Source organism: Chelmon rostratus, chromosome 20 (genome assembly GCF_017976325.1).
Source record: "Chelmon rostratus isolate fCheRos1 chromosome 20, fCheRos1.pri, whole genome shotgun sequence".
Lineage (NCBI taxonomy): Eukaryota > Metazoa > Chordata > Actinopteri > Chaetodontiformes > Chaetodontidae > Chelmon > Chelmon rostratus.
The window spans coordinates 19,426,408-19,443,009 of NC_055677.1; the positions used below are offsets into that span (position 1 = coordinate 19,426,408).

General features: G+C 41.9%; 1 protein-coding gene across 1 annotated transcript in view; it reads right to left on the reverse strand.

Annotated features, from left to right (window-relative positions):
- The window catches only part of vstm2a (V-set and transmembrane domain containing 2A), a 68,088-nt gene that overhangs the window by 50,678 nt on the left and 808 nt on the right, over nucleotides 1-16,602 (reverse strand). Inside the window, exon 2 of the mRNA XM_041961852.1 lies at nucleotides 15,963-16,129. Coding sequence (XP_041817786.1) covers nucleotides 15,963-16,129 — 167 coding nt within the window. The remainder of the gene's footprint in view (nucleotides 1-15,962; nucleotides 16,130-16,602) is intronic.

The window sequence follows — 16,602 nt, forward strand, 5'->3', positions numbered from 1 at the left end:
AAGGCATTATGGGCCATGAGTCCTGTAAGCTGAAACAAATCATCCTTTGCTCTTCCACAGGCAACGACCTCCAACCATTATGATCTAGAGTAAAGGAAAGAAATACTGCCTTCCTTATAGATACTATGGTCGCCCTGCCCACCAGCTGCCACTTGGAGCTCCACACGCTCAAGAACACTCTTTGTAGTTTCATGCAAAAGCAGTTCATTTAATTGATATGATGATTTTTTGTAACTCTACACTATACAGTGGCTTTGTTTATTATTCATCTTAAAATACAAAAGAGAACCAGCAAGATGTCAGACAAAAGCCATAGTACGTGAAACATATAGAAGTGACTGGATTTTTCTTCATTTTATTTATTCTTGAGTTCTTGCCTTCACTCACAGTAATATGAAGTATGGAAGTGGAGAAATAAAGAGGATGACATGCAGCAAGGACGTGCACAATGAGGTCTGAAAATGCTATTTTGTTAAAGTACTCAAGCTTGGAATAATACCATGTTCAAATTTTATGATCACATCATGTCTTGCATCATATGATTTTTGACAGCAGTAAAAACATCCTAAACATAATTAGGTGAACCTGAAATTTGATGACTAATGTGACCCAAAATTCTCCAAAAATCTTTTCTCTAATATTTGAAAGTACTAAACTTTTGTACAGGTGCCACACATTTCTGTACATTAAAGATGTCCTGGGTCGAATTGAACCCGTATCGTAAATTGAATTTAGATCCACCAGCGAGGGAAATGGTTGTTTTAGGGAATCTTGAAGCTGTGAAACTGTACATTCCATGTCTTTCTATATTTTTTATGGGACTGTAGTGACAGTAGTGAGTTCAAGGGGGACCTTAACACTGTCACAAGAACCACCTGCGTTCCCATGATGGGATTCTTGGGCTTTATCAACATTCCTCTGGAGCATACTGTTAAGGTATAGCATATGAGTAGTATGTACTACAACTGTTGACAAAACTGCACATTAATACACACTTAAAACGCCTTTATACTTGCTTACAGCTACATTCCAGTGATTTATGTGGGGTGTCCAAGAGGCTCCTTCGGCTGAGCATTTCAGATGAGAGGCGAAACATTAAGATTTAGGCACTTAGATTTACACTGTTTGGCTGTCTTTTTCTTTGCCTTTGCTGGCACACAAAAAGTCGAGCAATAACACTATTGTGATTATAATAATTATACATATATCAGCTGAGCAAATGTTTATTAAAAGCATCAATATATTAAGTAAGAGCATCGCTGCTACAACATGTACAGCAAAGATTAATCATGCTCTTAATGAGGACTCTGCAACATCTGTCGGGAATGACTCAGTGAATATCGAGCAGCACATTTACAAGCAGACCTTCCAAGCTCGGAATGAATGAAATGAAATGTTATGTACAGGCTGATTTTGGACTGTCCCAGACAGCTTGTTTTTGGCTGTAATAATAATGTCTCTGCTTGCACTCTGTTTCTTTCCATTCTACACTGCAGCAGCACCAGGCATTCATGCAGTCTGACAAGCCTCAAAGTCGGCATCGTACGCTTTTTCTCAAATGCGGCAGCATGTTTGCAGTTTGATGCGTGGCAAGGCCAGAAGTGCATACTGCTTAAGAGTTTTAAACTGCAGAGAATAGTGCAGCAGCATCGCCGCGCCTGATGTGATTCATTGTCGATGCATCCAAAATGTATATATGTAATGTAAAAAATGTGTATGTGAATTATTTGTACTACTGACAAAGAAGAAGAAGCACTGTTACTTTGTATATCTTTGCTGCCCACCAATATTAAACGGCATGAAGGGGTGGGGCACAACAGTAAGCACCGCACCCTGTCCCTCCCTCCTCGCTGCTACAGTCACATGACTTCTCCAAGCAAACTGTTTCCTGTAAATATTTCGATGCTGAAAGAAACGTCAGACTCAGCCCTTTCAACGCTGCCTGAAAATGTGACATTGCATTTACCGTCCGCAAAACATGAAGCAGTACCACGCCATTGGCAACACAAACATTACCAATTTAAGAAGAAGACGTGTGCACTGACAGTTAAGTTACCAACTAATGCAAGCGATCGCAAGTAGCGCTACTTCCGAAGCACCCCTGCCCAGAACTCCTCCTGCTTCAAGGCAGTAATTGAAGAAATATCTAATTTACATCGATTCGATCATCCTGTCAGTCTAATGTTCCCTAACGCTATCTGGCACACTTCAGATTTGTTGGACACAGTCAACAGATAAAATACAAGAAACTTACCAACATGTTGGCTCATGCTGCTGTGTCTCCAGGATGAATGGATGGCAGAGCATCGGGCTTGTACGGCAAAACAGCACTCTGGAAAGTAGTTACTAGCTACTGGAGGCTACAGTTTGGCTCTCAGATTTTCGGATCCTTTGGTAAAACATGAAGGCTCATTATTTCTCCTTTTGCAGCTTTGCAACAGAAAACATCTCTGTCATCATTTCGGAAATGGTGAAACTTAACTTGCAAAATAGCTAGCTACACCAGGCTTTCCCACTGATACATCTCTTTTCATTGCATCATCCAACAAGCTGACAGGATTGGTTCCTTATGTGGTTCTTATTGAAGGAGAATGCATCTGTCAGTGAAAGAAATAGTATCGAGACACTGACCTTTACCTTAAGGCTGTGAGGTAAATGTCCATAATCGTGTGATATGTTAAATATCTAAAATGCTGAAAAGAATGGGCTACTTATATGTGCTTACAAGATGTAACCCATTGCATATGAAACTAAAAAATCCATTTCCTGCAACAAAAATGTCGCCCTTGTCAGCCTTCTCTTTGTGCATAAAAATATAAATTATCCATGTACAAGTGCAAAGCATAACGGCCAAAGGTTGTGCACAGAAACAAAAACGACATCCCTGCGTCAGATAGCACAGCACAGAGTGGCAGAGCAAGCAACGGGCTGCCACTTGCATATGTTTCCAACAATGGAAGAGTATTCCAACAGAGCTGACATCAAAGGCATCAACTGTAGGCATTTGGAGAAGCCTCTGATTCAATTTGAAAAGTACCTCTCTGAGTCTGACAGCCGCTTTTGTGACACCAAATGGGTTCAGTTTCCTTTTGGTGACAGTGTAACAGTGGGGTCAAGAAGAACAGTGACAGCAAAGGATCCATTGATTGAATTATCTGTGGTGGCAGATATGAGATCCGGCCCCCCTCTTGTCTGGTGGTGGGGCGGCTGCACGGCGGTTACCAGGGCTGACATCAAAAGCAATAAAGTGACTTTGCTGTTTACAACCATGTATCTGTGACAGTGGACTCTCCACCCTTGTGTACAAGGAGAACAAATATAATTCCATGCTTCAACAAGAAGATAGCGAGGCAACAGGGGTGAGTGTTGTTCAGTATGTTGAGGTTTCCCACTAGCAGCGAAGAAAAAGCATTCTGAAACATGCTTCTCTTAATGAATATGATGGAGCTTCAGGGATTAGCTTTTGAGTAAAAGTGGAGCTTGACAACACCTGTGGGAAACCATTGGCCGCTGTAAAAGCCAAGCACTGACATCTTGAATGAACCCAAGCGTCGCATCAGGCAGCAGGAGCAGGTCCTATTTAATCCTCACGGCCGCGTCTGCAGTAAAATATACAAAATAGAGCTCGCGCATTCAGATCAACGTGAGGAAAATAGTCAGCGTAAATAAGCTGATTCCCATGGTGTTAAAGTCACAGCCAGCCTCAACACCTCCATCACTGCGCATGTGTTATAATCTGCCTCTGCTATCAAACAGCAAGGATAAACCATCTCCCTAATCCATGTTTAATTTCCTGTCCCACTATGATGTATATAAGCCCTTTTTCTGCCATCACTGGTCATTATCTGCTGCTGATTAAAGCACCAAAAGGGATGTGGCAGATTACGGAAAAGCTGTTGGTAAATATATTGGCTGCAGTAAATATATAGACATGTGAGATCAGCAGTGACTGATGTTCAGTCTATAGACTTGTGTATGATTTTTTCGCAATCAGTCGTGGGTGGTGACCACTTCCTTTGAAGTGGGCTTGAGAGGTTGAGCTTGTGCGTGTCTGAAGTTTTATTTTTATTTTTGGCCAATATAAATTGATTTTGACACTCATTCGATCTGCTAAACTGATGCTTGATGGGTCATTTCCAGGACAAAAAAATAAAAATACAGTTTGTGTGAAATAAACAAAAGATGAAGTCAAGTGATTGCTTCTAACCACATATACCTAAATATGTGAAATTAGGATCACAGACTCAACAATGGTTTTGGAATCGTTGATAACGATCTCGTGAAGAACTACAGAGAACTGTGACCAGCTCTGGTTGGCTACTTGTCAGGCTTAAATCAACTAGTGTGCTCCTCTTTTTTGACATTGTTAGTTTATTGAATCCACTTCAATCATCTCCTTGGTTTCATGATGCTTTGCAAGCCGTCTGTCAGCACTTTGCAGCTCCAGTTGGAAGAACTGCAGGTACCACAGAAAGTTACGCAATTCAGTTCATTGGCCTGACCTGAAGTTTTACAGAGCTGTGGTGGAATTCGTGCCAGGCTGTCATACATCTGAGGTTTCCTGCAGTTAAATCAAAACTTCTTTGCACCAGATCCGCCTGTAGACATTTCTTAACAGCACGTAGGTTCCTTGGCTTCTAGAAACCAAGGGGTCATCTTTGACTGCCAGTTGGACTTTAAGAAACATCTTGTTGTGTTCATTAAGGAAACATCTCCAAATTCCAAGCCTTCTTCTCTTTCCAGCAGCTCCAACAAACCATCCACTGTTCTTTGTCTTGACTTATGTACTGTGTTCTTGTTTAATGCAAGAAACCATAACATGTTAGTTCAAAATCCTGCTAAATTTAGGACGGAATTTAAACTCCCCGTAATTTATTTTACCTTTTACCCTCACAGGTCCACGAGACCTCTTCAGTCAACAGAACAAGGACTTCTGGTCCACTCAAAGTTAAAGACTCATGCTGACGGCACATTTTCTGTCCTGATTATGGGAGAGTCTGATCAGCAAACTCTTTTCAGTGGAATTTCATTAATGCTTGTGTCTGTTATATTTATTTATTCAAATGCTTTGATCGTCTTTCTTTGACTTTCTAATCCCAGTTTTGAAAAGCGTTATATAAAAAAACTTTGACTGACTTATTTAATTACTTACTTAGGGGAAAACTGCTGAAAGTGGACCTGTCCCGAGGTGCTGAATATATGAGACTGGGCCAACAACAGAATTCCATGAAGAGAATGAAATTTACTTTGATTTTGTGTGTTCAGACTGCACCTGCCTACTGCTGCTGGATCGAGTTTAATTCCGAAAAGTTCATCTCAATGGAAAAAAAAAAAAAAAAAAGTTTTGAAAAGCTTTTATGACTGAATTTGTTTTAGTAATAAAAATGATTTGGCGTATACACAGGATGGCAGGAGATAGACTCAGTCTTGGCAGCCAGACAAGTAACATGATGCGATTACAAGCGTGAGGCGTGCTTTTGGATCAGAGGGTAGATATATGTTGAGCTCAAAGAGCAGAGTCATGTCCAGTTACTGTTTGGAGGCTGATAAAGCGGAGCTGAATGCTCATTGTTCAACTATAAAAGCAGTGCTGTGCCAGTTAAACTGTATCGTCTCTTAATGCAGATTTGAGTGTTTAATGCATTAGAATAAAAACAAATAACTAAGGAAACAGCACTTAGAAGAACATTACAATCATATGGTCCGATAATTCTTGTCTCCGTTCAAGGCATAAAAACCTCAAGGGTTTTAAAGTTTATTGTTATGAGATGAAACGACTGTTCAAGGACTGAGTGGCTATGCTAACTAGTTACTGCTAGATCTCCTTCCCTCACCATGAATAAGAAGCACGGACAGCTTGCCTCAAAGACACAAAGTCCCTGCTTTGTGAGTCTGCTCTGTTCGTGGCATACCGTCTGGCCAGTATAGAGCTGCGTAGATACACATGGGGCAGTAAATGAGGATTGGTTTTGCATGCATGTATGAATCTCTTCCAGATATTTCCCCAGAGACATTCTGTATCCTTATTGCATCACACCTCCCATATGTTTTTTTCCATCTGCCCGTCCCTTCATCCCTCCCTCCACCATCTCATTCCTCTGCAGCGCATGAAGCTGCCCTGGATCCCACAACAGAGCCATTTAAAGATGCACATCAGGGTTTTCCTGGCATGTTAAAAAGGTCAGAAGAAAAGACTGGTTTGGTTCACAGAAATAGAAAAAAAGGTAAATAGCAAATTTATTTATTTATCTTTACACATGCTTTCTAAATGAGTTTTACGTATTTAACCTATTAATAACACTGACTGCTGCAGTCCAAAACAGCACGTAAATTGCAGGGCTGCAGGAGCACAAAAGGAAGGCCAAATTAAAAATGTGCAAATCCAAACACAAATAAAATCCTTAAAAGAGAAAAAAAAAAAAATCATCTCTGTGACCTTTCAAAACGTATTATGCTTGTATTGCGTGACAGACCAATGAGTCATTCAGGCGCTTTGCTTTTCAAAGAGGAGAAAAGCAGACAGGCATCTGAATCAGATTCATCAATATGGAGAAGTATGGCATCGTAGAGTCAGCTGACAGAGCCCCGTCCGTCATTCTGTCTGAAACCAGAAGAGTCAGTCCCATCCCATAACACTCGCTCCACCGCCATCATGAGATCCCCTCTAACTAGAAAACATTGGCATAACCTTTCTCAAATGTTGCCTTTGTCCATTATTCACAAGTCACCACGTAATAACAGGCTTTTAACAATTTAGCAAATCTACAAGTATAATTTTGGAAATATTCTCCCTCCAATTTTTTTTTTCTTTTGCCAGTTATTGACTAAAAGAAGGCCCAAACCACCAATCAAGGCACAGTATCTACAGTACAGTGCACAGTGCTTTACAGTCCTAGTCCTGCACGTTTCACATGTTTCCCTGCTCTCACACACCTGACGCAAATGAATGGGTCGTTTGCAGGCTCCTGCAGAGCTTGGCAGCAACCAAGGATTGCCACCAGGATTGAAAAATACTGTACAAACTAACTGTGTTGCATGGGATATATCTCATCCCTCTGCGCCACGGCGCTTCATTCACGTCCAAATCAGTGAGCCACGCTGCTGCACCGAGCGACGCGTTCCTTCGTTAACACAAACACACACGCTGCCGTTTGTTTTGGCTCAGTTCTGCACACGCCGTCCTGCTGCTCCAAATACTCACTAGAGCACTGAACGTGGATTCATCCGCCACTGAAAATAGTCCCCAACAAATGCGGCAACCCCTGCTGTTTGAGTAACGTTTGCTAAAAACTACTTCGTCCAGCTGTTTTAAGTGATATATGACAACTGAAATGAGGATTCTTTTTCTTTGCTTGTTTGGTTTCCTGCAGCATAGAGATCTATAGAGATCTGCTCTCTGTAAATTACATTTCCTGTGCCCGCTACCCAGAAGGGGAAATATATTTCTTATATTATTTTGGTTTCATAACAGCACTGTGTCTATGCATTAATCAGGACATTGTTGGTTCCTTATCTGCATAGTGGATAGAGAGCTTCTTCGCATGTGGCCAATAAAATCATTCCATTCTAACTTGTATTGGCATAAAGCGCCATGTCATAATTTTGCTGTAGTCTGGCTGACTTTCACAGCCTACAGCTAATTGGGTCAGCTGTAGCACTTCAAACGGCTTAAAAACTTGTCAAATGTCAGTTTGGGCCTGTTTTTGCAAAGCGTTATTCTCCAGCACTGCTGCTAATAAAACCGTCTGCCCTCGGTTTGTGCGCCTCGGCTCCCAGCACCAGTTTGTTTACAGTGTCTCCCCACGCCCTCGTCAGCCTTCAGTCAAACACGTACATCCAACTCTTCTGATTAATCTCCCGTTTCAAGCCATTTTTCTTCCCTGCAATAATAATGAAAACATGACTTAATTTCGAAGTCACTTTGACATCATGTTTGAAGAGTAATTATGATTTTGGGTGAATGTCACAGATTTATGTCTCCAGTGTGAACCAAAGGGCTTGAGGCTGAAACCAGTCATTTGTGGCACTGGTCATTCTCATATCATTTGATGACTCTGATTTTATATTGTCAAACAGTTTTATTGATCATAAATCAGCTTTCAAATATTATTTCCACTGAGAATTGCTTTAAACTAACTGGCCAGTCTGGAGGTGTTAAGCTAAAGGAAGCAAAGGCCATACGACTGCTTTATTTTAGACTATGAACATTGGATATGATTTTTTCTTTTTTTTTTTGGAGAGAAATGGTGAGAATGTGAGAAGACAAGGCCAGTGCTCCACCAGCACGATGCAGTGATGCAACAGCTTTTAGTGATTTCAAAGGAAGCCTTCCTTCCACGCCTGGTGACTGCAGTGGAGCCTGACAGTGAGCGGCCCGCAGTCCGCTGGTCAAAAATAAAAGCAGCAGGCTTTCACACGTGGCTACACGCTCGCAAACCTCCCGTGACGAACTCATATTCACCGCAAACCGTTTGGAGCCCATTACAATCATTACGGATGTGTGCGTGCATAGGCAGGCGTCTGACGGGAGCAGTTAACGGGCCTGCGCCCGGCGCATCACGCTGCCTCCCGGTGCAGTCATCTCAGCGAGAGTGTCGGAGGAGGCTGCACGAGCTGCAGTCAAGCAGTGATGGAGGGGCGGAGAGGCAGACAGTAAGGTCACTCAGAGAGCACAGCAGCCGATGGATTTTATGCTTCCTTGCTGTTGCACCCACTGGATTTATAAACTCACTTGTTAAGAGAGGTAAAGCTTGCTGTGGCTTGAGTGCGTTTTGGTCAAAGTGCGGCGGTGGATGTTTTATGTAATGGGTATTTGTATTCTGATCGCAGGCCTCAGCTGATCCCTATTTTCGCTGCCGGGCCTGGCCGAGGCCAGCCTCGCGACGTGTCCGCTTACCTCTTTTTTAATTCATCTCACTTTTACAGACACATCATGCCGCCTTTTAACATATCCCAGGTCAGATAAATCCAGGTTTGAATCCAGCAGCAGTCTAGCCATTCACGCACTCCGGGCGGTATTTCAGGAATGAAATGCGGTATGAATTTTTAAACAGCACACATCTGCGTCAAGTCTGCAGCATCATCTTTGATTCTTTGTGCCTTTGCTTGATCCAGGTTCGAAATTCACACTGTCAAGGTGTAGCTTATCAGATATTCCAGATATGCAGCGACTCCTTTTCCCCTCACAGAGAGCATTAAATTGATTCTAAGCTGTTTTTATTTTTCATGTATTTATTCTCAACTTAGGTTGGAATATAAATATAACTCACTGAGCAGTGGCTGAAAGGATCAGAAGAGTTACCTTCACAGATATAGCTCGGCTTTTCTCCTGTTTTTTTTCCTTATATCCAAACATAATCCCACACCAAATAGAATTACCAGTGGACAGGGTTGTAAAGATTTACTCAATAAATTGATCTTATGGCAAACAAAAGCGGCCGGATTAGCTGGATAAAAAAGAGAGATCAAACCCAGAGAAGAATCGAATCCACCTCTTCAAAATAAGAGGGATTTAGGGTTTGAAACCAAAGGGGGAATTCGCTAATGTATTTTCAGATTGAAATACATGGAAATGAGCCTCTTTGTCCACCATGTGTGACATAGCCTTCAGATAATGCCATTACCCAGGAGGCCGTGTTCTGCTCTGCCTATGCTTTCTGATTCTGTGATGGAGGTCAAAGCGGCAAAGCAGAAATCCATAGCCTCAGGGTATACTTAGTATTTAGTGTTCATGTATTTCCTACCTGCACCGTGTGTTCACCCCTGACATCACAGGAGTATCTACAGACTCGACTGATATGTGATCAGATGGGCTGCGACCTGAGGATCAGCTGAATAGACGGTGTTGATCTGGACGGACAGTGTCCGGCAATTGGTGATTTGCAGTGTTTGGTCACAGCTACTCAGTTTATCAGTGCAGGCTCCATGTCGGCTGCTGGACAGTTTGACGCCCACACAAGATCAATGGCAACCAATAACACAGATGCAACAACAAAAAAGAAGGTAGAAATAGTCACCTATGTCATTTTGTTTGTACCATCAAGTCAGTTAGATCTTAAGTTAGAAAGATTTGGAGTACTGATTGTAATATATAAATAACCAGAAAGCATTATTACACCAAATGAGGAAAGATGGTATGTTTTATATGGGCTTTGCATGAACAAATATAGGTGTTTATCCCTCTCGTAGCTGCCGTTACTGTTGCTGCTGTTCATTTAGCATTCTATAAGCCCGACCTCCACCCCGGCATCTGCCCGTAGGCTCTGTGGCTACCCTCTCCGGGGTTACGCTCATCAGCCCCTGCTGCGCTGTACTTGGTGCTTCCTTATGGAGAGTGACAGCATCCGAGCCTGGATGCCAAAGATCAATGCTGTGCATAATTTACGTTGACATAATAATCTGTCTGAACTACTAAAAACAATGTAATATTTCATTGTATTATATGATAAGATATTGTATTGTATTGTATTATGTTATATTATATTATATAAAAGAACTTATTTTGTTCAGGTTTTTCATACGTATTGATTCTTCAGTGGGATTAGAAAGAGGAAAGACATTGCTACATATATTTGTGTTTGTGTTGTTTTTTGTTTTTTTTTTTAATCTATGATGTACTGGCTAGTTGACATTTTATTATGCTCAAAATTTTAAAATCTGATCAAAGGGGAAAATCAGTGTAGAACACAGCACATGGTACCTGAGGGGTCTTCAGCTCTGTCTCCCAGTGATCAAGTCTTTGTACAATTAATGTGCAGCAGCAGTGAAATGCAAACAAAACGGCACCCAGATTATCATATGTGAGGATATATGCTAACAAACAAATAAGCAAAGTTGCAAAATGGTTATTCTGATCAAGTCTGCGAAGTTGGAATATGTTCACTGACAGCATAGTTCTTTTGTTTTCATATCACATGCAAAGTGGCAACTACAGCAATGTGCTTTCTGGTTATATATGGGCCTCACAGCACTGGGGTAGGTCACGGAGCGACTGTAGAACATCAGCAAGTCAGGAAATGTTTACTGTTTAACCAAAACCATGATCTTTTTCCTGATTGCAACCAAACCTGGACTCTGGACCTGAACACTGGTCACCGAGGCTTGACTTGTATGCTCACCATCCATCCAGCCACCTCCCTGGTGGTACAAATATGCAGCACTTTACATATTAAAGTGTATATTATTAACATACAAATGTCATTTCTAGACACACTTTCACTTTAAAGGGGGGTCACCACCAGTCAGATGAGTTCACTAATGGACTATAGAAGGTAACCAGCACAACCTCAGAAGCCAGCCTTCCATTTTACTATGACGAGCATCAAAGATGCTTCCCATGCTTTCTAAGTGACAGAGGGGCTCTAAAGCCCTCCAACAAATTACTTCCCCTGCTTATGACTTCATATCTTATCTTCAAGTCTGTAAAATAATGGTGCAGAAAATTACATTCTTTGTGTTTTTTGAGAGCTACCTCATAGCCCTCATGGATTATAATCCAAAATACCAGAAAGTCCCAGAGCACGCAGCAGAATGTCAAACACTATGCAACCATGTGTAATCAAGCGCCACACTGCTTCAGTTTGTAGCAGAAAGTCTGCAGCCAAAGTGCCACATAGACTGATGACCCGTTGCTTCCACCGCAATCTGCTCGTGCTCTGTAACGGCAAACGTTTAGCTCACACCCGTGCTCCGCCGCCACTCTCCTCCTCTCTGTGTATCTTTAATCTTTGACTTGAATCAACAGCATCACAAGTGTAGCCAATCCCGTCAGCAGCGTGAATCCTCTTTGTCATGGAGGTGTGAATATTTTGTCTCTGTCTCTCTGTGTTTGTGCATAATTATGAACTGGCAGTGTGTCATTTATAATCAGAGAGGAGAATCATTTGCCACTTGTGGAAGCTGGAGCCAAATAGCAGCTTTCTGTATTGACATGTTTACTGTTTCTCTAATCCGTGTCCAGTGCAGTCTCACAGAACTTCATGAAATGAGCACAAACAGTGCAGCGTGAATGTTATGAACATTCCTTTCCTCCAATAAAAATGTGATTTAGTGAGAACCTCGTAAATTAAACATACTATTTTCTTATGCTCTTGCTCATGTAAAATATCTATTTGTAGCTCACAGTTGGTACTGTCTTCCTGTTTGACTGCCCTGTTTGCATCCTGTTTTGTTCTGGCAGAAAGCATTGGTTTCTTTCATGCTATTGCCCGACCCAGCCAAGGTGTTATTTGAATGCAGTCATGATCTTTACATAAGCACTCCCTACTTTGTGTGCTTCAACCTCATCAAACCTCAACCGGAGCTGCGTGAGAGCAGAAATAGGTTCACTTATTAAAATGATGACAAATGATGTCATTCTGGCCTCAGGACCATCAGTTTAAAAGACGCTGATATGGAGCATGTTGATTTTTGAAGTAATTTGTCGTTTAATTTGGCAGCTTTCTGACACTGACGTATTTATAGAATGGCTGATTGATGTGTCTTCATCCTGAAAATAAGTAAACAAGCTGACGATGGAAGATGTCTTCATAGATACCAAATGTCAAGGTTTTGGGTGGGAAATGTGTGTGTGTACACACGCACACACACGAACAAACATGCATATGTCTGTATGTCTGTGTGTGTGTGTGCATATATATACACACATACGTAATAAAAAACAACTGTGTACACATGCATGTGTTTATGTGTCTGCATTGACATACAAGGGTGAGAATGTGTGTGTGTGTGTGTGTGTGTGTAAATATTTTAAAACCAAATGTCATTAAATGTTTAAACGATTTTTAAACCGCTGTTTAGCAGAACATCTGTCTTTCTATGTCTAAATCTATATATCTGTGTAGCTATATATCTATGTATATCTATATCTATATCTATCTGTCTACCTATCTTATCTAAAAGGAGTTCAGATTTGGCGAGGTTCAGTGTTCTCGGTCTTTTTATGGAGGAGATGAAGGACTGTATGTTGACTGTTTGTAGAGATGTATTCAGATGAAACTGCCCCATCCACAAACTATCTCAAAGAGGCTTGGGAATAAAGGTTATTTGAAGATTAGGGCTAACGCTCACCAGGGTATTCAGTCTCGTTCTGTTAACTCAAGACATCAGTTACTTTGATACCAAGTGATTCATTGACCACACTACTATCAGATAAAACTTCCATCAATGTGTTTGGTACATGTACTTGTAAAGGATCACCAGGTTTGGGTTTGTTCCAGACTACAAAAGATGGCCCTCCAGTGTTACTCGAACATTTCTGATATAAAATCCACCCCAGATCCAGACACTGCATCCTTTAGGTTGGTCACCAAAATTAGCAGAGTGTAACTTTTGAGAAATGAATTCCAGTGCTTTGGAATAAAGAGACTACTCCTGACCTCAGTGTAAGGGGTGGCTGACTGACTGAAAGAGGCTGCTGCATATGGAAAAGATCAGATATGATATAGGTGGAAAATACATTGAAAAAATATCAATTACTTGTGTGGTCCTGGGCACACTTCAAAGGCTTGAGTGATCAATAGGGTCCATTAATGTTTATGTTAGGAAAAGAGCTGAACCGACTGTTCAGCATTAATGTATGGGTGCATGTTAGATTTCTCATTGTCTCCATGGTTATTTTTTGGATTGCTGTCTCAATCTGTTTCGACTAATATTGCAGAGATCCTGGATACCCAGATTTATGCCTTCCCATAGACAAGAAAATGAGCCATGTGTGAAAGGAAAAAAACTGATGTCATTGGCTCACTTCTCCAACTCGCCAACTCTTTGGATATTACTTTTTTATTTTTATTTTTCGGTGTAGATATAGCTGGGAATGGGTTAATGTAATGGTTTTTTAAATGTTTTGATGTTTTCCCAACACATCCTCATACTTAATCTACTGAATAAACCAAATCCACATATATCACCTTCGCAGCAGCACCAGTGATAAACGACCTCTGTCGTTACATCATTAATGTTGTGAAACAGCTACAGTTTGCTGAGGCTCAGGCACCACAACCACTGGCTTAGGTTTAGGAAAGATATGATTTTGTTACTGTTGCAAACGCAGTGTACCTAAAGTGCTTCATTCAAGTTGAAATAAGTTAGTGCTGACTGTGAGTTTCACGCGGGACATGAACAGCGGTCTCCTGAGTGAAAGTCCTGTGTTGGTTTGATTCATCCAGTCACCCAACCCTCCTCCACATGCAGACTTTCTTGCTCTTTATACTACATCACTGACTTCCACATTTGCTCCAATCGTAATTGCTACAACCGCAAATAAATGTAAATATGGGTTGCGATAACCCACATGCAAGTTCAACCGATAAGGTCGTTCTTCTGCTGAGGACTGTATTTTTCTTTGTGATATGACTGAAAAGCTTTAAATGAAAGCATCAGAAGAACTGCAGTCTCATTGTAGAGTATTCATTTGTAAAACTGAGAACTGATCCAGGGTTGTTGAGAGTTGAAGATAAAGCATCCCAGCCATCCACCCAACTCCTTCTGCTGCGCCAGTTCTGCGGGAACGGCTGTCTGTTTTTTCCTCGTTCCTCTTTTCATGTCATTATTTCAAATGTCCAGCATCTCTTTCTTTTCCTGCACGCGGCTTGTATTTGCATCCATATTTGCATTCTAAGACACCGCGCTCATTTCCTGTAAATTTCCAGGAGACCAGCTGTTTCCCAAGCAGCATCCCTCACACAGTCTTCACTCAGTTTCCATTCAAACTGCAACACTGCAGGACAAACACACGCGCGCACACACACACACACGCACACACAGCAGCTTTCATTTCAAACAGCTTTCCCTGATAAGAAATGTGGGTAACAATGTGATGTCTGCATCAATAGGCCACTTCAGCCCAACATTCAAGAGTCATGTGGGATCAAACCCACATCAAAGCCTGGCAGATGCCACTATGAGAGCCCAGCAACAATGGAACAATAATTAAAGCCACATGGATATCCAGCCACCCCCCGTCTCTCTCTCTCTCTCTCTCTCTCTCTCTCTCACACACACACACACACATCATATATCTCTTCCTCTCCGTCACAAAAAAGAAAGAGCATCGTTTGATGTCTGTCATGACAATACACCAACCCTTCCAAATCTTGACACGCAGCTACCTACCACACAATATGGAAGCGAGTCATTTCCATCCGCATGAATGGTAAACACATTTAGATGCTCTCATCCGCTAAGCAGCAAATCATTATTTGGGGCAGGGGAAGCTGTCATAGCCAGCACTAATGCAACAGCAACACATAACAAAATGCCAAAGCACTTCCAATTCACTGTTTAATTAGGCAGTATACAAGAATATGCTTTGGCTGCATTGATTCAACCACTTTTTATCCATTCATGAATAGCCAGGCTCATTTACTTCATTTATTATGCAATTAATAGGCAGAATGGACTGTTTTTTTTTTTTTTCTGCAGAAGTCCTTGATTAATGTTCTTATGTTTGTTCTTGATGGGACTGCTCCCTGCTCAGTGTCTGGATGGACTACTTTCACTGTTAAAGGGACGGGGGCATTCATCCACCATTTAAGGAGGACTGATGGGCATTAAAAGCTTTATTGATTATTTCTTACGAAATGTTTCTGCCTGTATGTGGATACAAATCTAACAGTGGCTCCTGGTCATAAGAGGGGACTCCACTTCAAGATAAAAAGTTTAAAGCAACTAACTGCGCCTGAAGTTTCTGATCACTCCTAGGCAGCAGCTGGACACTTTTGAAGGTCATAACTCGTTGTTCCGTGGGAGAAAATAGGTCAACAAAAAGTTCTACCAAGAGCGCCTGACATTGTCTCCAGGGCTGCCTCACAAGCACGACGCAGATGACATAAGGCGCTTGTGCGTAATAGCGCGGATACTTGTTGGATAGCCTTATTCCTTTTGATTGGGTGTGATTAAACATAACCCGCGCAGCTCTTAGCGGGGAGGGGGGGGGGGAAAGGGGATAAAAAGGTCCTTTGTACCTCTTCAGCTTCGACGTCCTCCTCGCTGTCAGTCGGTTCCGGGGCTTTCACGAACCACCACTGGATCTCCAAATACACAGACGCGGTTCCGCTCTGGAAAGCACACGCCATTTCTATGTTTTGTCCCTCTTTAACCGTCATGTTGGAGGGCAGATCCGTGAAGCGACCTGCAGATGAGAGAAGGGAGGAAGTGTGTGTGTGCGTTGGGGGGGTGGGGAGGGGGGCACAGCTGAGTGATTTCTGCACGCAAAGAAATACCCATGAATTAATCACTTAAATGGTCTGTGGCTGCAGTCATGAGTGTGGCGGGTACGCGGTCACGGCAGCTGTGCTGCTGAAAGCAGGCGCTTGATAAAGGTGCGTTCTTGTTTTAATTGAAGGAGATGGCGAGGGCTCCCCATCACAGATACTGACGCGTCTTCATCGGGAATTTACATAGTGCACGGCCGCGCCATGGCCACATTATTCAGATCTTTCATTTGGAGCAGGTTGGGTTTTTTTTTTTAATGGGAGTTTTCTCCATTTCCCTTTGCGTTTTTTTGTATCGCCGCTGTCTGCCTCTCTGTGACCGCGATTAAATACTAAATAAACTTGACTGCGCCAGAATGAGGGCATGCACAAGAAAAAAAGCACACGCAAT